We start from the raw sequence: 21145 nt of genomic DNA, 5'->3' as shown, positions 1-21145 counted from the left end.
GCAGCCACAGATCTACCTGCTGGCAGGTCAGCTTCTTTTAAGGCTGTGCTGCCGTCTCCTGGAGAGGTCTGGGCATAGCAAGAGCCTTCTCCTTAGGGATTAAGAAAAGGGCCTCTTTCAGGTGCCACTCCTGAGGCCAAGGCTTGATTGTGCTAGTCCCAACTCGCCCAGGCCTGATCACATGTTTCCTGATGCTACTACTGCTTCCCTGATTTTACAGGGAAGGCGTCTAAAACCAGCTCTGAAAAACAGGTGTGTTTTTTGTTTGTTTGAAGTCCAATAATTATGTTATTTCTACTGATCTTCATTATTTGCTGTCAGACCTCAGACAGAACTGATAACACATTCTGGTAACTTCAGCCTTGAACCGATCCACACTTCCCGGAGACCTGCTCGCCTCTGGATTTTGCTATGCGGGAATGAACACTGCCTGGAGAGGAAGGGGGATTTAGGGCAGACACTGAGTACATGTTGGTCCCAAGGGCAGTGACCCCACGAACAGAGGCCAGTCTGAGCACAGAGCCAGGTTCTCGCTCTGCTCTTCTCCAGCCCCGGATTTACTGTTAGAAAACAAAGTTAGGTGGTATCAGTTCTCAAGTTCTCCTCTCTATTTTGTTTATTTGTCCTTAGCATTTATCACCATCTGACATACTACTTATTTTTAATTTTGCTTTCTTTCACTATATGGAAGCTCCACAGAGGCAGATATTTGTCTCCTATGTTCACGTGGTATCTTCAGCCTTTAGAAGAAGGCCTGGCACTTACAGGGTGCTAGGTATATGCGGAGCGAGTGAAGTCCTGGCTTTATGGCCTTATATGGTTATGGCTCCATACTCCTCATCCGCAGAGTCTGACGGATCTGATGTTTCTGCCTCAGCCTTCCGGGAGGACTTTATGCAGAGATGAGGGCCCAGGCTGGTGACCAGAGAAGGGGACGCTGACGCGACCAGGTGCTGACTTTGCTCCTGGCCTGGCCCGTCTCATGTAATCACAAGAGGAGTCGCTTCAGGAGACCTCGGGGTAGGAACTGGGAAACCTAGGGTTTAGTACAAACTTAAGAGGCACCGAAAAACCTGAGTGAAGCACAGTAATAAATATAACTTGTGTCTGCGTACAACCACTTAATAATTACTATTACAGCCATAACCTAAGGAATACGTGCCCTGTCCCAGGGCTTTATTGCAAACTGCATCACACACCGTACGGCTGTTTTTCACGAGATCTCTATTTGGCACGAGGTTCGAAGTCCCACTGTGGACTGACCGTGAGCTCGACTGGGGCCCGGGGGAGGCGGCACACTGACTGCCTTTACTGTCCGCTGCCGCGGCTGCATGCTGGACACCAGAGGCGCAGATGCCGAAGACCCACGCCTCCAACCGTACGCCGTTCCGCGCCTTCCGTCGGCGGGCTTCCTCTCGCCGCGACAACTTCCGGAGCGCTGGCTGCCGGGGCTTGTAGTCCGAAGTCCCCCGCCTACCCTGGAGGACAACCGCTCCAGGAGCGGAACTACACCTCCCAGAATGCCCCGCGCCGCCGGGCGCAGAGCGTCGGGCCTGCGCGCGCAGGGAAGATGTCGGCCCCCGTGTTCCCGAGCCCGCGGCGGCGGCCCTACACCTGAGGAGACTACGGGCGGCCTTACACCGGCCGGGGGTCCCAGTCCTTGTCGTGGGGCCGGGTGCCCAGGGACTCAGTGCTGCACAAGTCCGAGGGCGCCAGGCTGTCCCGCGCCAGAGCAGCCTGTGAGGACCACCCCTACCTCCTCCCCAGCCTGCACCGCACACCCGGCGCCCCTAGAGGGCTGCGTCCTGGCGCGCACTTATGAAGAGTGACCCCGCGACCTCCGCAGCCCCCCTGAGGGCGCTCGCGGGCGCCCTGCGGAGCAGCGAGCCCGTGCGTGCCGCCCCGGCCCCGTCGGCGGCCGCGCTTCTGCTGGAGGAGGCGGCCGACCTGCTGGTGGTGCACCTGGACTTCGGCGCGGCACTGCGCACCTGCGAACGCGCCTGGCAGGGCCTGGCGGAGGAGCCGGCGGGCGCGTACGTCCGGGGCTTGGTTCGCCTGCGGGGACAGTGGGAGGCCTCCAGACCCCAGCACTCCTGCAGTCTGGTTTCTCGTGCGACGCTTATTCCTTGTTTTCCTCGCGGTGGTTCTCCGCGAGGCAGGGACTCACCTTGGGCTGGTTCTCCAAGGAGGAAACGGTCGAGACGTGCGTGAACGGGGTTTAGTGGGACCCCACAATCAATTCTTTCTCCCTGTACCAGGGTAGAATGGTCTAATGAGAAGATAGAATTGATTTGTTAAATTACTGCAGTAAGCTGGTGGCGGAAGTCCTCTCCTTCCACCCCTCCCCGAGGTAGTCCCCCTCACTCTTCGGGTTGGGGTTTAGAGCAGGAGTCGTGTTCTGGTCCTCTTGTAGGATTGGATCAAAGAATTGAAATCTTGGTGCGGCATTGCTCGTTGGATTAGGTCACACTAGGGAGGGCATGGGTAGACTGGTCAAAGCTGGCCCCAGAGAAGGATGAACTGGGGACCCTTTGCTGAGTGTTTGGGGGTCGGTGAAGACTCGGTGCTGTAAAGGCTGAGGGTGTGATTCTGCTGCTGCGCTTGGGCGGAGACTGCTTCTGCCCTTTCTTCACTAAGCAAACTCTTAGGGCTGGTCCTCTTTCCACCCACATCTGTGCTGCAGCTGTTCTTTTCCCCTTGGGAGTAAATGAACGCTTCCTGTTGGTTAACCCTGACTTTACCTGGATACAGAGATGTGTGCTGGTCAGCAGCTGATTGGCCTTTAGATTTATAGAAACTTACAGCTCCTGGGCAAAGGGCAGTTTTCTCTTGCTGGGCCTCATGAGACGGGTCATAATTGTGAGGCCCACTTGAATACTGGGGGTGGGAGGTGAGAGGTAATACCTACTGACTTGGTTGCTGGTGAAGAACAGTCCCAGGCTGAAGGTGGGAATGGCAGTGCAGAAGAACCACTTCTTAACTCAAATTGGCTTTTTCATTGACAGCTCCTTGGAGGTGAAATGCTCTCTGTGTATTGTGGGCATCCAGGCCCTGGCAGAAATGGATCGGTGGCAGGAAGTCCTGTCCTGGGTTCTTCAGTATTACCAGGCTCCTGAGAAGCTTCCCCCCAAAGTCCTGGAACTGTGGTAGGTCCTTAGGTCCTTACTGCTTCCCCACTAAGTCAGCGCAGGAGCAAGAGGGTTTTCCCCTGGGTCTGGAAGATCCCCTGGAGAAGGGATAGGCTCCCCACTCCAGTATTCTTGGGCTCCCCTGGTGGTTCAGACAGTAAAGAATCTGCCTGCAGTGCGCGAGACCAGGGTTTGATCTCTGGGTTGGGAAGACCCCCTGGAGGAAGGCATGGCAACCCATGCCAGTGTTCTTGCCTGGAGAATCCCTATGGACAGAGGATCCTGGCTGCCTACAGTCCATGGGGTCACACAGAGTCCAACATGGCTGAGCGACTAAGCACAGCACACCCCTTCGGTTCTCATATCTCCTCTTTTTCCTTCCATACCATTTCCCTTTAAATCTAATTCTTTCCCTGTCCCCCACCCCCCCCCCCAGTGCCCTCCAGACTCAAAACATATGTAATAAAAGATGAGGAAGAAGGAATTTAAGAGTGGGGTAGGGAAAACAGGAAGGGATGGGTGACATGAAGTGGGGTGACAGAAGTGGGGTGTGTCAGAGCCGAGAGAGCTGCTTGCTGCTCCTAAGAACTCCTGATTCTTATCGTGTCAGGGTCCCGTAGGGAAGGACTTGAGGGCACAAAGGAGGGGCTGGGTAAGAGGAGTGTAGTGATTATGAGAAATTAACAAACCATGAAGCATTGACCACTCTTCTGGGATTATTTGGGGATTGCAGTGTTCTTTTATACAGCAAAATGCAAGAGCCTGGAGCCGTGGTGGATGGCGTTCGTGCTTGGCTTCAAGACCCTGACAACCAGGGCCTTCCAGAGTATAGATCCTTGGCAGAACTTCACCTGCAGCGGGTGCTACTTCCTCTGGGCCTCCTGTCAGAGGCTGAAGAGCTGGTGTTGGGCTCTGCAGCCTTCAGTGAGAAACATCGGCTGGACGCGCTTCAGGCCATTAGTGCAGCAAGGCAGCAGCAGACACATGGGCACTCTGGCTCTGAGGAGACGCGGGCACTAAACCAGGAAGGTGGGACATCATCCTTCTGAGGCCTTCTGTGCAGAAGCTGAGGGCTTCCTCCTGGATGTGGGGTCTATCATGACCTTCCTGGGTCTTGGGAACAATGCTTTGTATGAATAAGTTCCAGATTGCAGGATAAGAAACCTGTTGAGGTGCTTCGAAAGCCCAGCCCTTCTGCAGTTGGCTTTGGGAGGCAGGTGGTGCAGATCTCAGAACCTTACTTTTGTCTCCTGAAAGTCATCTCTGTGGGCTCCTGTCGGTAGATCTGCCTCCACTGTGCTGGCCTGGCTGGGATGTTGCTTCACTGTCTCCTGAAGCAGTGCCTTTCAGCTGTGGAGGGTTGTGTAGGGAAGTTCTTCCTGATGCTGAGTTGAACTTTTCCTCCTAGTAGTTTTTAACCCCCTGACCTTTGTTTTCTCTGTTCGTGACACATAGAATAGGCCTACATGGAGGACCTTCAGCCCTTAGGAGACTAATCCTATCTCTGAGGTGGTTTCTTCATGTGCTTAAGAACAGGGACCTGCTGAAGCAGGGTCACTTCTTTGCAGCAGGTTGTAGACTTCAGGGACTCCATGTAACTCCGAAAACCCTCTGCCTGTCCAGAGCCCGGAGAGGAGGTGCTCGGATGGCGAGTCCAGGGTGTCTTCAGGACTTGGAGGTGGTGTTCATGTTTGTGCTCAGTCCAAGATGGGATTCTTCACTGTGCCTGTGAGGTGCCCTTTGTTTTCTGCCTTTACTGATGATCAAGAATTATTGCTGTGTAACTGTGCATATGTCTTAGGCCAGAATATAAACAATGCTGTGAAGCTGTTAAAGAAACACCAGAGGTACCAGGTTCCCCAACTAAGTTGACATTTCTGTTGAAGTCCTCTCCTACAGAGTTGGTGTGGTGATGCCAGAGTCCTCTTCTACAGAGCTGGTGTCTGGTGACACCAGAGCCCTCTCCCATAGAGTTGGTGTCTGATGATGCTAGAGTCCTCTCCTGTGGAACTGGTGTCTGGTAACATCAGAGCCCTCTCCTGTGAAGGTGGTGTCTGGTGACATCAGAGCCCTCTCCTGTGGAGGTGGTGTCTGGTGACGTCAGAGCCCTCTCCTGTGGAGGTGGTGTCTGGTGACGTCACAGTCCTCTTGAAGCCGGTGTTCTGATATAATCAGTGCTGAAGGAGCTCCCTTAGAACCATTTTGTGGACTGCATGAGGATACCAGTCTTGGCTTGACTTGTATGATTAGACTCAAAGCTCAGAATCGAGAAGCTGCTTCTTTACTGAAGTTCTACTCTGTCTCCCCGCCAGACTCCTCCTCCCACAAGTTCCTGTCACTACTGACATTGCTGCGCCAGCTTTGGGACTCTGCAGTCAGCCACTTCTTTTCTCTGCCCTTGAGTAAGAGCCTGCTGGCTGCCTTGCTCCTCTGCCTCCTGGTGCTGAGGTTTGATCCAGGTGAGTGAAGATGCCTGCCTCCCCTCCGACCCTCCCGGCACAGGGCGGTTGACCAGGGCTGGGCCTGGAAGCCCTCCTGGGGGTTTTCCCTGGTCTCATCTGCAAGGAGGAGTTGGTGGACCTGAGCTGGAGCCAGCCCAGCTCACCTTAAAGGAGAGACCAGTCCTGGAGAAAGTCCACTCTGCCTTGTCGACTCTGGACGTCCAGGGGTGAACTCTGAGTAGAGCCTCAGGGTTTATTTGTTTTGTTTTTGGCAGTGCTGGGTCTTTGTTGCTGCACGCAGGCTTTCTCCAGTTGTGGCAAGCAGGGGCTGTTCCGTAGTGGTGGTGCATCGGCTTAGTGGTTGCCATGCCCAGGTTCTGAAGCACTGGGGCTTCAGTAGGTGCGGTGTATGGGCTTAGCTGCCCTGCAGCCATGTGGGATCTTCCCAGACCAGGGATCAAAACACTAGCAGGCAGATTCTCAACCACTGGACCACCAGGATGTCCCCTAAAGAAAAAAGGAAACTTCATCAAAGTGTGTAAAAAAGTTACGTTAAATTAAAACATAGTATATTGTAGAAATACAATTACAATAGGAAAAATATATAATATTTTAGAAAATATGGAAAATAGAAAAAGTATAAAGGAGAAAACAAATCACCCTTCAGTCAGCTACTGTAATCATTAGTCTTTCTCTGGATGTAGATGCAGTTTTGCTTGTCAAGTTTTTTTTTTTCCTTCTAGTTTTATTGAGATATAATCGACGTTCAGCACTGTACAAGTTTAATGTGTAGAGCATAATGATTTGACTTACATACATCATGAAATGATTCCCACAGTATGTACAGTGAACATTTAGCCTCTCATGTAGATAAAAAATTTTAAAAATAGAAAAAAAATTTTTTTCCTTGTGATGAGAAACTCTTAAGACTTTCTTAACTTTTGATTGTAACGTACAGTAGTGTTAATTATATTCATCATGTTGTACATTACATTCCTAATACTTATTTATCTTATAACTAAAAGGACTTTTTGACAGCCTTCTTCCTGTTCTTCATCCCCCTATAAATATTCTTTAAAACATGGCTTTAGGGAATTCCCAGGCGATCTAGTTGTTAGGACCCCAGGCTTTCACTGCTGAAAGCCTGGGTTCGATTCCTGATCAAAGAAATAAGATTCTGTGAGCCATGAATTGTGGCCCTCCCCCCACCAAAAAAAATGGCTTCAAAACTTTACACGACTAAATAATGTTTTCAGTAACTTCCATAATTGATTTTATAGTGCCCTGTTGAAATTTCAGTGATTCCTTTTTATTTGTTTATTTGTGTTAATTAATTTTTATTGTAGCGTAGTTGCTTTACAATGTGGTGTTAGTGTCTAATGTACAGCAAAATGAATCAGCTGTGTGTACATATATATACCCCTTCCCTTCTGGACTTCCTTCCCGTTCAGGTCACTGCAGAGCACTGAGTCGAGTTCCCTGTGCTATACAGTATGTTCTCATCAGTTTCGATTTTGTACATAGCATTGATAGTATATATATGTCAATCTTATTCTCCCCATTTCCTCCCACCTTCCACCGTGGTATCCATACATTTGTTTCCTACGTCTGTGTCTCTATTTCTGCTTTGCAAATAAGGTCATCTATACCATTTTTCTGGATTCCACAATATATGTATTAATATACGATACTTTTTTTTCTTTTTCTGACTTACTTCACTCTGCGACACCCTCTCAGTTCATCCATGTCTCTACAAATTTCGTTTGTCCCTTTTTCAGTTCAGTTCAGTTGCTCAGTCGTCTCCGACTCTGCGACCCCATGAACCACAGCACACCAGGCCTCCCTGTCCATCACCAACTCCCGGAGTCTACCCAAACCCGCATCCATGAGTCGGTGATGCCATCCAACCATCTCATCCTCTGTCATCCCCTTCTCCTCCTGCCCTCAATCTTTCCCAGCATCAGACTCTTTTCCAATGAGTCAGTTCTTCGCATGAGGTAGCCAAAGTATTGGAGTTTCAGCTTCAACATCAGTCCTTCCAATGAACACCCAGGACTGATCTCCTTTAAGATGGACTGGTTGAATCTCATTGCAGTCCAAGGAATTCTCAAGAGTCTTCTCCAACACTACAGTTCAAAAGCATCAATTCTTCGGCTCTCAGCTTTCTTTATAGTCCAACTCTCACATCCATACATGACTACTGGAAAAACCATAGCCTTGACTAGACGGACCTTTGTTGGCAAAGTAATGTCTCTGCTTTTTAATATGCTGTCTAGGTTGGTCATAACTTTCCTTCCAAGGAGTAAGCATCTTTTAATTTCATGGCTGCAGTCACCATCTGCAGTGATTTTGGAGCCCAGAAAAATAAAGCCAGCCACTGTTTCCCCATCTATGTGCCATGAAGTGATGGGACCATATGCCATGATCTTAGTTTTCTGAATGTTGAGCTTTAAGCCAACTTTTTCACTCTCCTCTTTCACTTATATCAAGAGACTCTTTAGTTCTTCTTCGCTTTCTGCCATAAGGGTGGTGTCATCTGCATATCTGAGGTTATTGATATTTCTCCTGGCAATCTTGATTCCAGCTTGTGCTTCCTCCAGCCCAGCATTTCTCATGATGTACTCTGCATGTAAGTAAATAAGCAGGGTGACAATATACAGCCTTGACGTACTCCTTTTCCTATTTGGAACCAGTCTGTTGGTCCATGTCCAGTTCTAACTGTCCCTTTTTATGACTGAGTAATACCCCACTGTGTATGTGTACTGCATCTCTGTCCATTCCTCTCTTAAAGCATGTTTAAGTTGCTTCCATGTCCTGGCTGTTGTAAATAGTGCTGCTGTGAACATTGGGGTGCACGTATATTTTGAATTATGTTTATTTCTGGATACATGCCCAGTAGTGGGATTGCTAGGTCATATGGTAGCTATATTTAGTTTTTAAGGAGCCTTGATACTGTTCTCTATAGTGGCTGTACCAATTTACATTCCCATCAACAGTGTGGGAGGGTTCCCTTTTCTCCACACCCTCTCCAGCATTTATTGCTTGTGGACTTGTTGATGGTGGCCATTCTGACCAGTGTGAAGTGATACCTCCGAACATTTTGATGATTTCTTGCTGTTTTCTACTGTGCTCTTTCCCGAGAGTGAATTACTCAGACCTTGTGAGCACTGGGCCAGAGGTTAGGAGCTCACTCGTGAACTTTTCTGTGTGTTACTTTGTGTGAGTTATAACCTAATCTCTTCTCATGAATTTAGACTTAGGGTTATATAACTTTCAAAACTGAAAGGAAAACTGGAAACCCTTATTTCAGTCCCTTCATTTTCATTTTCTTTTTCGGTTGGGAAACCTAAGAACCAGAGAGAAGTGACTGCTCCACGGTCACACAGACATTCTGTCTGCTGCTCCTCATTTAACCCCAGAAGCTGTGTCCACACTTCCCTTTTTCTTGTCTGGGAGCTGTTTCTGCACAGCTCAGCTTGTTGTTTGACCCCATGGCTGATACCAAGCAGGAGATCCCTCTGAACAGCTCTGTTTGCTTGAGGAGAGAGTCTCTGGTTAGCCCTCAGGAAAGCTGAGGAGTTTGTGTTCAGTCCTGTCCACCCTTTGACCTTTTACTTTATTCCAGAGACTTAGTAAAAATTAGAAAGATTTTTGTGGTCCTTAGGAGACTTTCAGTCTCAGAACCCTGGTCTTCTGAATGGGGATGGCAAGGGGCTGTTCCAGGAGCACTCAGGACAGCCTGTGTAGGTTGGTGAGAGCCCAGGGCTGGGCTGCAATTAGAACCCGGCCAGGAGGACGTGAAGAGGGTGGACTGGAATAGCTTTCTTAAAAGTAACATATTTCTTTTTAAGAAGGAAAAAAGTCAATTAAAAAATCAGTAATTCAAATAAGGGAAAACAAACCAAAGCAGCCAGCTCAGCTCTCGTTCAAAAGAGGCTGATTTTAATTTTATTGTTAATACAATTAACTTATGATAAAAAGAGGTAGTATTGTGGCTTGGCTTCAAACTTAAAAGGTACAAAAAGGAATGTAGTGAAAAGTCTCTTCCCAAATTCATCTCCACAGAGGCAGCCACCATTACCAATTTTTTAATATTAAGAAGTTAGATTAAAACATAAAAAAACAATAAATTTGGGTCTTTTTCTCAGCAAACTTAAGTTTTCTCTCATCCACGTAAAGAAAATACAACCCAGAGATTATATTCTGGAGAAAGAGAAATTCTCTCCTGTTGGGAGGGGAGGAGGGGCGCTGGCCTGGTCATTCCCCGGGTGGGAGAGTTCTGGGGGAGGCGTGGCTGAGTGGGCATGGGAGGGGTAGGGTGGGCACTGACTGGCCTCTCCCCACAGCGTCTCCCCGCTCCCTGCCCTTCCTCTACAAGCTGACTCAGATCTTCCAGCGGATCCGCGAGGCCGTGTCTCCTCCTCTCTGCCGGCTTCCCATCCAGCACTGAGTGGTCTTCCCTGCTCACCTCAAGCCCCTGCGCCCCAAGACTGCCGGAGAAGCAGAGTCACCCGTCCTGGGCAGCCTGTTTCCTGCAGCTGGATGGGCCCTGCCAGTGCGGCCAGCCTAATTCCAGGGGAAGCTGACCTGGCTGGGGCACTGTGTCAGGCTCCTCAACGCCCTCCCCTTTGCACGCAGCTCTGGCGGGCCTGGCAGGTGTTGTGGAGACAAGCCGCACAGCCCTGCAGAGGCCCCTGCAGAGGAGGGGTTGCGGGAGGGGAGTGCTTCCTCCTTGACATTCCTTGACACTGTCCGTCTTACTGCAGAGGCAGGGGTTGATCTTTCAGGCCAGAGGTTCGTGCAATTGGAAATTCAGAGCAAGGTCCTGGCTGGGAGACCTTGGCCTTTCACTTGCATGGAACACTTAGCTCTGAAGGTGGCCCGCAGGACAGGCTCCATAGTCTGGTCTGGTTTATCACTCCCCCCTCCCCACCCAGCCCCGAGCTGTGCTGTGGGCTGCTCTCTGCTCACACCGAGCGTGGCTTCCTGAGCCTCAGGTCCTCTTCCGACTGGATAAGGGGATCTGGGCAGCTGCCTCCTGGACTAAGCGCAGTGTTCCAGCCGTCAGTGGCCAAGCGGAGCTGGGTGAGGAGGTGTCTCTGCCCTCTCCCTCCTGTTGCCCCTTCCCTCCTGCTGCCCTCCCATCCCCCTCAAGGTGATGGTTTGTGCTGCCTTGCTGGTTCTTTCGCCAGTTTCTGCTGCATCCTTGGTACGCACTGTTGCTGGCTCCCCCCTTTCTGTGTCCTGTTCTAGTTGTGTTCTGCTGTTCGTATAATGCACAAGTGTTTCTGCTCCTGTGTCCTTGGAAAGTAGGTCAGCCTCAAAAGCTGATGCACTGAAAATGGAGCGGATAATCAGGGGAGCTGGAAGGATGTGTGGAGGGGGTTGGGCAGATGGGAGGCTTGGGAGGCAGTGAACGATGTAGTCCTTGTCTAGGGGTGGGAGACACTAGGGCCCTGGCAGTTGTGCAGCTGAGATGTTTCAGCGCTTTCTGTCAGTGGCCACAAGAACCCTCCCTGTCTCTGTGCGGCGACATGGAGGCCGTTGCTGTGGGGCTGGGGGTGGAGGCGCCTAGCAGGCCAGGAAAACCAGCGGCTTATCAGCTTTGCATTAAGACCCTCAGGAGCTCCAGGTCAATGGCATCTCTTTCATAAAATGATTGAGTGAGTAGACTTCAGGCCCTGGGAGGTTAAGTCCTAGGGTGCCGTAAAACATGCTGAGAGAAAGGGAGCTGATCAGGCTTCGGGATTTCTCCTTTACAGTGATTTTTAAAACCTGGTCCTGTTCATACCCCAGATAGAACTCTTTAGTGGTTTCCCCTGGCCTGAGGGTAAAACCCCGGTTCTTACGGAGTTTAGGGACCTTGGGCACTGGTTTTGGCCGACACCCCCACCTCACGTGGGGCCTGATCCAGCTGCTGGCAGTTAGGGTTCTCTGAGCACTGCACCCCTCACACCTCTTAGCTTCTGCACCTGCTGATCCTCTGGAGGCCCAGCTCCCCTCTCTCCTGGTGGGTCACCTCTGGGAATCCTCTCCCACCCCTATTTCATATACTTTCTGCAGTGGTGGCCCCATGCCTTGTGGCTGTGGGAATCTGGGGCCTCTTTGAAGCTGGGGAGTGTGACTGCAATGTTAAAGTCGGGGGAGGGGCCTGCCCTCCCACTCAATGGTGTGTGACTGTTGGGAAGTGATTTAACCTCATCTGTAAGGTGAAGGGACTTTTGTGTGAGTTGGGTGAGTAAATGAGCCTCCAGGGCAGTGTTAGCAGGTTTCTGCTCCAGGTGGAATGGAGCACCATGAGGGATGACTGTGTTGTCACTGCCCAACTGAGGGCCGGGGATTAGAAGGTGTTTAGAGGCATGCCAGAGAATGAGTGGATGTAACTGACGTGACAGGCAGCCTCTGCTTTGGTGTGGGGGAGGGGGGTTGTGTTGTGGAAACCCTGACTTCTGTCGCCCGGAAACCTGTGTGACCCTGCTCCAGGCCTCAGGCATCTTGGCTTCCTGTTCGCCTGGTGCTCTGCAGTCTTGTCTGGCATCCAGCCCCAGCTGCCCTCCTTGTCTGGCAAGGAGCTGGACCCGCTGCTCGAGTGGCTGGACCTCACCTGGGGATGCAGCTGTGGCTCCGGCCGGCCTCAGCGCGGAGCCTGATGACATCTGAAGCGAAGGGCGGGCCACCTGGTCACTCCAGCACCGGTGCTGACCAGGGAGGTCCCCACGAGCTTCAGCTGCCTTTCAACCCTTGAAGTGTGGCTGGTCCAAATCAAGAAGTTGTGTAAATATAAAATATAACACTGATTGCAAACAGATAGAGCTAAAAAGAGTGGAGACTCAGTAATTTTTATATTGATCGCGTATTGCAAATCAAGATGTTGTGTAAATACAAAATAGACACTGATTGCAAACACATAGAGTTAAAAAGAGTGGAGACTCAGTAATTTTTATATTGATGGCATATTGAAATGATAACCTGCATATATTAGACTAAATAAAATCTTGTTACTACGTGTTTTTTCCACTTTTTTGTGGGGCTCCCAGAATGTTTCAGCTTGCACAGAGAGCTCACGTTGTGTTTCTGTGGGCCTGCGCTCGAAGCACCCAGTACACAACGGGTCCAAAGAAGTGGCCGTGAATGGGGCCTGCCGACCTGTGATCTGGAAAGGACCCCCCCCCTCCCCGTTACAACCCCTTTGTATGTTAAGGAAATGGAGACCCCAGGGTGAAGTGACCCCCCAGGCTACATCTTGCATGAGACAGGAGTCCCCTCCACATTCCACATCCCTCACTGCTCACGGTGCCCCTCATGTACCCAAAAACCAGCCGCTGGAGCTTACCGTCCTTGGATGTGCCACCTCGGCCCCAGCGAGTGGGTTGCTTCCACTGATGTGAGATATGACTGGATTCTCGGGGCTGAGGGGCAGCTGGGGAGATGGTGAGGTAAGGAGGGGCTAGGCTAGATGGTCTATCACAGGTGGGGTGGGCAGTGGAGGGGAGGGCAGGGTGCTGCCTCTAGAGAGGGGCTTGAGGGCATTTCATGGCTTTGTGCAGGTGACACCGTGGATGTGTTTTCTCACGTGTGTTCATGCTCTTAAAAACGATGTTTTATGTGTCTAGTACAAAATTGAGAAGGCACAGCAGGTGTTTGTGAAAGAGTGTCTTTCCCTCCTGCTCCGCACCTCGCCCCCTGCCCACCGCCGTTGCCACCCAGATCTTTCCACGTAACCTCTGATGCTAAGCTCCTCTTTCTCCCCACAAATGATGGCGCGCCGCACACGTGCGCCATGCTTTTAAACCCAGTCTTGGGTGTTCATCCGCGTCCGCTCTCGCAGGGCTGCCTCACTCTGTCCAGCTGCCCCGCGCTCCCTTCTGGGACCGGCTCGCGGTGTAAGCCCCACACCTTTCCCTGTAAAGCTGTGGAGCCGCTCCACCCTCTTCTGAGCCCAAGTCTGAGGTGAACAGATGGGCGTCACACCTCTACTGCCACTTCCTGGCAAATGCGGCCCTCTGCCCAGCCTGCCTGGTACCTTCCCAGCCACAGGGAAGCTGAGAGCCAGCCTTTCGTGCTCCCGGACGCTCCACTTCTAAGTCTGGGGTGGCACTGCCTCTGCCAACCGCTAAGCCAGCTGCGGGAAACGGGAGAGTGAGAGGCCTGATGTGAGCTGAAGAAAGGGCATCTGTGCCCCCCGCCCCCCGCTTCTTTGCTGGAGCGGCCCTGGGCTGGTGGGCCACTGTCTCTGCACCTGGGGGGGTTGCGGGTTGTCATTCTGTCATGTGCTCTGCTTAGGCACACTCCCCTAGGCTTCCCTCACCACCTGCCAGCCCAGTGCTTTGGAACTTGACATAGCAATTGTTAATGAGAAGAATGCTTCTCTGCCTCTGGAAATCTTGGTTCTTGGATGACAAGGAGCTAAATTAAGAGCAACGGACACGGTACTTGCTTTGGGAGCACATATGCCAGAATTGGAACGATACAGAGAAGATTAGCATGGCCTCTGTGCAAGGATGACACGAATTTGTGAAGCATTCCATATTTTTAAAAATAGATAGTAAGGGCCTGCTGTACAGTACAGGGAAATCTACTCAGTACTCTGTGATGGCCTATATAGGGAAGAATCTTAAAAACTGGCTGTATGTATAACTGATTCACTTTGTTGTATACCTGAAACTAACACAACATGGTAAATCAACTGTACTCGAAAAAAGCCGTGAACATGGGGCCCTGCTGAAACCCCTGTGTGCCCATTCCTCCGGGGTTAAAGTGGGATCCAGGTATTTTTGGCCAGCCTCCAGGCCTCTTGATAAAAACAGATTTAAAAAAGAAATTTTTTTTTAAAGCAATGAATATATATTTTAGAAATTTAAAAATTTGTATAAAAGCAAATTTGGGACTTGTGCCCCATGCCTCTGAGATAACCACTGTAATGTTGGTGGGTTTTCTTTCCGTTTTATCTTTCAAACATCCAGCCCTCTTGGTAACCCCAGTACTTGAGAACCTGTGAAAAAACAGCTGCAGATGGGGTTTGTTCAGGAGAGTATTAGCTGGCTGAGCTGCAGGCTGGCAGAAGGGCCTTGCAGCCAGTGGGCGGGTGGGTAGGCTGGCAGAAGGGCTGAGGTAGAAGGGGTGGGGGCCACTAGAGCCGCTGTCCCTCCCCAGGTGACCTGGCAGGCTGGGTTTTATGTCCCACTTCTAATTTTAATACTGACCCCAGCTCTCATTTCACACTGTTGCCCAGCTCCTCTTTTTCAAGCACCCTGAAACTTTTCACATACCCTTGTCACCTTTTCTACCATCTGAGATGGGGACTGACAAGCATCAGTTAATATTTGGAGCCTTGGTTGAAAAACCAAAGAATTTTTGCAGAAATCCTTTAGAGAAAAGGATTTCTTTTCTTTTCGAGAAAAGTCACGTTAACAGTAGCATCAACATTGATTGATGGCAGAAAAGCTAAGCAATCTCTCCCTATAAAGAGATGCTGGCTCTGCTGCTGAATTGCTCTGTAACTTTGCAGAAGTCGTTTAATCTTTAGGTCTCTTTTTTTTTAATGCCAAAAACATTTTGTTTTGGGGTATAGCTGATTAACAATGTTGTGAAACTTTAAGGTGAAGAGTGAACGGATTCAGCCATACATATATATGTATCTGTTCTCCCCCAAACCCCCTCCCATCCAGGCTGGCATGTAACATTGAGCAGAGTTCCATGTGCTATACAGCAAGCCTTTGTTGGTTATCCATCTTAAATACAGCAGTGTGTAGATGACCTCCCCAAAGTTCCGAACTGTCCCCTCCCCCTCAGCAAACATAAGTTTGTTTTCTAAGTCTCTTCCTGTTTTGTAAGTAAGTTTATTTGCGTCATTGCTTCTTAGGTTCCACATATAAGGGGTATAGGTCTCTATTTTCTTACCTTAAAGATGGGGATAACATTTTTCTGCCTTATTTTTTTTATGATACTTTTGTGTCAGGTGAGCAAAAGTCTACTAAAAAGACTGGAAGGTGTTAAGTGATACAGGGAATGGAGTATATAAAATGCTACAAAATATTTATCATTGTAAAATAGGATGGTTAAGTCTTTTTGATAAAATCCATTTAAAATATTTGAAATAGGTGCGTGAAATAGGTTAAATAGACACGGACTTTGCATATAGGCACATTTAGTTGGATTAAGTAAGATTAATGGTCCCTGAGGGACCTGTGTCTTGTTACATAGGCAAATTCAAGTTAACACTTTCTCAGGGCTGTTTAATCAGGACTAGGTCAAGAAATGACATGCTGTTTGCCTCACCTTTTTCTTCGGGCTTGTGGAAGGTGGGGCTGGAGAGTGGGGAGGTGATGGGGTTTGTGTGAGAGTATTTGGTAAAGACAAAGGCAGGGTTTTGTGGCCTGAGAGGCAGTTACTGTCTCAGACAGGGAAGCAGGTGTGGGTGGACACTCAGATTTTAATGATGGATCTGTGAGGTGGTAATGCTGGGGTCAAGACTCCAAGGTCCACTTGACCAGAGTTTAAAACAGCTTGGTCCTGGGGTGGCTGTCCTGCCACACGGGGTGACCAGACTTGTATTTTCAGGGTTGTGAACTGGCCACATTACTTACTATATTTGTTTTTTCTTTTTTCTTTTTTTTTTTTTTTGGTCTTGTTTATCTCACAAGACCTCCAAAAATTATGTAGAACTCTCCCAGAGCCCTCCTCAGGGCTGGGGGCGGGGGACGTCCCTAACTCTACTTACTATATTTGTAAGATATGAAATGTGTTCATGAAATGTGTTCATTCAAACAACCTTACTAAAAAAAAAATGCGTAAAAGAAACCATCTCTCCCTTCTCTTCCATACACGTGCGTATTGTCGTAAACATGTATCTAGTACTTTCTATGTTCTTAATATTATCTATTCAGTTTTCAGCATTACTGCTTCTCTACTACACACATTTGTTTCCTGGGGTTGCTGAAGCAAATGACCAGAAACCGGGGGGCTTCAGACCATAGAAGCTTACTCTCACATAGCTCTGGAGGCTGGAAGTCCATCGTCAAGGCATCTCTCTCCAGAGGCCCCAGGGAGGATCTTCCTGTGTCCTCTAGCCTCTGGGGGTTCCTGGTGGCCCTGGGCTTGTGGCCGAATGTCCCCCACCCCTGCCTTACCGCATTCTCTGTGTTTCTGTCTTATCCTTTTCTGTCTCATTTAATGTTGCTGGATTTAGGAAGCACCCTAATCCAGGTGCTCTCATCTTGAGATCTTAATCACACCTGCAAAGACCCTTATTCCAAATGAGGTGACGGTTGAGGTTCCAAGTTCTCCATCTTAGCAGCCATATAATCCTTCCTACTGGTGTGCTGGGCCTTCTGGTTCTTTCCAACTTTTTGCTAGTGTAAACAACAGCTCTGAGCAGACTGTATGTGCAAAGGCCATGAAACAACATGGTTATTTTTCCCGGGATAGTTTTCTAAAGGGGATTTATGACGTCAATGGTGAGAGCTGTTTTCCAGCTCTTTTAACACACCACCAGGGTATGGTCAAGAAAGCCTGGATCTCTGTGATACCCATAGCATTCTGTGAAATTTCTGGAAAACAAGAGAACCCAGCAGTCCTTCTGAAAGTGAAGAGTCAACTGTACACAGAACACCAAGGCCTGAGGGGAGATACTGACCTGACCGCCGTATCTTCCCTGTGGTGCTGCTCGTTTGGTGCTTTTAATGGGGCTGGCAGGTGGTCACCGGGTCAGTAACGAGCCTCAGGTGTGGGTGAGGGCAGGGCTTCAACTGGCCTCTGACCAGCTTGCCCCTGTTTGTGAAGGAGGCGAGTTTTTCTTCATTCCCCGAGTTCAGTGTTCTCTGCACGTCACCTGTCAGTCCTGGACCCCCAGCTCTAAGTTGCCCACTGCCTCCTGTCCCCTCCATCTCATTTTCCTGTGACTGGCAGGTGAGGGCCTAGAGGGCTGCCCCCACCCCTGGCTCCCCACCCAGGAAGCTGAGCTTAGCCAGGATCAAAGGCCACACCATGGGAGTGGATGCGTTGAAAGCTCCTACTTCTGACGTCAGTCAGCTGGCAGGCAGGGAACAGGGGAGGAATCAGAACCGTCAGGAAAACGCTGCTGTCCCCTGCTTAAAACAAGGCCACCCAGACCCTCCTCCTTGGTGGGTCTAGGAGGGGACGCGCCTGGGAGCAGGGCCGCCCGGGCTGTGTGGCTCCACCTTTGTGCAGCGGTCAGCCCTCGGAGGGGAACCAGTGCACCTGCGATTCTGTGGCCATCAGCGCCCCGACCCTTTCAGCACCTGCAGGGCTGGGACACAAGCAGGGAGCCCAGCATTCAGATGCAAGTGGTCTTAAGGCAGGCAATCACCATTACCAGAGTTAAATCCATGGGCAAGTGCCTAAATCTAGATAATCCTATTATAAAATACAGTTTCCTCCTGGAATCTCAAGCTTCCCCTAGCAGTGTGGGTGCCTGGAAGGTACCAGGTCTTCCTCCAGGCTCCGGTCTCCCCTTGGCAAAGTAAACTCCGTCTTTTCTTTTTTACTATTTATTTATTCTTGGCTGCATTGGGTCCTAGTTGTCACACGTGGGATCTTTCACTGTGGCATGCAGACTTCTCTAGTTGTGGTGTATTGGGTTTAGTTCTAAACCCCATGGCATGTGGGTTCTTAGTTCCCCAACCGTGGATCAAACCGACGTCCTCTACTCTGGAAAGGAGATTCTTAATCACTGGACCATCAGGGAAGTCCCTACTTCACTCTTCGTACAAGAATGAAATGCTAGATCCTAGTTGGGTCCAAATCACCTGCTTTTGAGGCTGATATTTTAAAATCTCTACAAGGAGCAGGGAAGTTCCGAACTGTCAAGAGCAATGTTGCTCTTCTCTGTAAACAGACTGTATCTGACTTGTTTTTCCACCTGCAAAAAGGGGGACTGTATTAGGGTTCTCCAGAGAAATAGAACCCATAGGAGACACACATACACAGAGAGAGAGAAAATAGGGAGCTGGCTTGCATGATCATGGAGCCTAAGACATTAGTCTTCAAGTTGGATCCAGGAGAGCTGCTGGTGTGAGCTCTAGATCAAGGCAGGAGAAGTCCAGGGTCTCAACTCAGCAGCCAGGCGGGCAGCTGGTCCCTCTTACTCAGCTCTTTCATTTAATTCAAATCTTCAGCTTATTGGATGAGGCCCACCTCATGGGGAGGACAATCTGCTTTACCCACGCTACTGATTCAGATGTTCATCTCATTCAGAAACACCTTCACAAACACACCCAGAATAATGTCTGACTGAATGTCTGGGTGTCCCATGGCTCAGTCAAGTTGACACATCTTAACCATCACAGGGACTGAAAACACATCTCCTGCTTTCATTCCAAACTTCTACTCAGGGAGAAAGACATAGAATGGAGGTGGGATCCAGGTTGCCCCAGACCAAATAATTGTGAAAGAGGACTTAAAAACCAAAAAGAATTTGATGTTTTTTACTTTTAAGACTCAGGCTACTATGTTAGTCTTCGAAGATGCCACACACTAGGTGGCTTAAACAACAGAAATTAATTATCTCACAGTTCTGGAGACTGGAAGTCCAAACTCATAGTCCATTTCTGGTGAGGCCTCTGCTCCCGGCTTGCCAATGGCCACCTTCTTGGACGGCCTCCCTCTGTGCATACACTCCTGGTGTCTCTTCCTCTTACAAGGACATAAATCCTACTGGATCAGGGCACCACTCTTATGATTTCATTTAACCTTAATTACCTCCCTAAAGGCCCCAAGGACCCATCTCCGAATAGAGTCACATTGAGGGTTAAGGCTTCAACAAACCAATTGTGAGGGAGAGGGGATACAGTTCAGTGTATGCCAGTTACCCTTCTTTTTATCTCCCTGGAACCAAAAGATGCCATGTTCAGCATTTACAGCGTAGACATGGCTCCTGCCAACCCTTAACCTCATAAAGGTGAAAGATGATAAGGGTCAAGGAATCATCATGATGAAGGCTGCTGAATGCCATCATAATCACCAGTATTGTCATTATCATTTTTACCCCTAGGACATTAAGAATCTGTTCAGAACATATTTGGTAATTTCAAAGAGAACTCAAAAAATCAATTTACTCAGCAATGTTTATTGTGCATCTTTGATGCACTTGACTAGCTACTTTTGAGAGAGAGAGCACCAAGATGAATAACACCCCAGGCGTTCCATCCAGTTTTGTAGAAATAAACACATGCACATATGCATATACCAAGAATCCAAAGTAGGGACTTCCCTAGTGGTCCAGTGGCTAAAACACTATGCTATCAATGTAAGGGGGCCCAGGTTTGATCCCTAGTCAAGGAACTAGATCCCACATGCTGTAATGAAGATCCAAATAAATAAATATTAAAAAGAAAAAAAGATTCCAAAGTGAAGAGTGGTAAATGTCATGGAAGTGATAAAGTGATCAGTGTATGCTATGGGAGTTTCAAAGAGAAATAAATACATAGTTAATGATAGTTATCATCCTTTATTGAGCACATACCATGTGCTTGGCAGTTAGTTTAATTATGATTCTCAATTTTTAGGCTCTTTATAGACAATTCAATTCATAATTTATTAAGCACTGTATGTATCAGTGTGTAAAGCATTGTGTCTGAGATGCTCTAAAATACAAAGATGATTAAGACTTGTGCCCCAGAGGACTTCCCTGGTGGTCCAGTGGCTAACACTCCGAGCTCCCAATGCTCAGGGCCCAGGTTTGATCCCCGGTCAGGGAACTGGATCCACATGTCACAACTAAGACCCGGTCCAGCCAAATAAATAAATATTCAATAAGACACATGTCCCATCCTCTGTCCTCTAGAAACTCACAGTACAGGTCGGACAACATAGGAATGGACGCTCAGCAGAACAAATAGCTACAAAATAGTGTTCTCACTCTCCACCAGCTGGAGATAGACAGTCAGGAAGGGAAGGTGGGTCTGTGCACTGGGACACTTGGCGAGTCATCACGTCCTGCCAGAGCAGCTCTGTGTGGTGGCACCTTGCAGAAACGCTGTGGATTTGCCTGGAGTGACTCGGGGTTTGGTAGGCAGGGCCTGAAGAGAGTGGGAGAAGAGACAGGAGTGCCTTACTGTCTCAGCTCAGTTTGGACTCTGGTGGGGAAGTTTGCAATGCTTACAGCTAAACTGGGGAGGGGAGGAGGGGAAGCGAGGGAAGTGTAATCAATTGTATGGCCAAAATCTGAAGCGTGAAGAGAGGGCCAGACCCACTGTCCCCACTGCACCACCCCCAACCCAGTGGAGTGGGGAAAGGCCCTTAGCCCTTACACATCACTTGCAGCCCCCAAGAGAAGGTCTTATTCCTGAGCCAAGAGGCAGCCGAAATCCTGAGGTTGTTCTGCACATCCTGGGCTTTAAAGTAGGAAGAGGGAGAGATGATAAATGGATGGAGAAAGAGACTTGAAAATAATGGTGGAGGGGTGATGTCCAGGAACAGAAGAGTAGAAGCGGGAACAGAGGACGCACTGAGAAGTACCTCCTGGGCCGGGGGGTGGGGGGAGGGGTGGGGGTGGGGTTCTCACCTTTATCTCAGTGAATCCCCCAACAGCCAGGCCAGCCTGGGGGCACGTGCAAG

The 21145-nt window shown here is 49.3% G+C and overlaps 1 protein-coding gene and 1 non-coding gene across 3 annotated transcripts; both read left to right on the top strand.

Moving 5' to 3' along the window:
• The first annotated feature begins 1556 nt into the window (after positions 1 to 1556).
• Positions 1557 to 12586, top strand: PEX26 (peroxisomal biogenesis factor 26). Of its 2 annotated transcripts, none has more exons than XM_043440866.1 (5): positions 1557 to 2033; positions 3006 to 3146; positions 3877 to 4157; positions 5441 to 5587; positions 9916 to 12586. In XM_043440866.1, the coding sequence occupies exons 1-5, from the start codon at positions 1819 to 1821 to the stop codon at positions 10017 to 10019; spliced, it is 888 nt and encodes a 295-aa protein (XP_043296801.1). In that variant the 5' UTR covers positions 1557 to 1818; the 3' UTR covers positions 10020 to 12586. The 2 variants fall into 2 exon arrangements, with proteins under 2 accessions (XP_043296801.1, XP_043296800.1); XM_043440865.1 differs by having other exon boundaries at positions 1559 to 2033; positions 3862 to 4157.
• Positions 12587 to 13998: 1412 nt separating this feature from the next.
• On the top strand, positions 13999 to 14103 carry LOC122424178. Its single transcript, XR_006264362.1, has one exon. It is a non-coding gene; the product is annotated as a U6 spliceosomal RNA (small nuclear RNA).
• The last annotated feature ends 7042 nt before the right edge of the window (positions 14104 to 21145 follow it).

This window comes from Cervus canadensis, chromosome 21 (genome assembly GCF_019320065.1).
Source record: "Cervus canadensis isolate Bull #8, Minnesota chromosome 21, ASM1932006v1, whole genome shotgun sequence".
NCBI lineage: Eukaryota > Metazoa > Chordata > Mammalia > Artiodactyla > Cervidae > Cervus > Cervus canadensis.
This window is presented reverse-complemented; position numbering and strand designations above follow the sequence as displayed.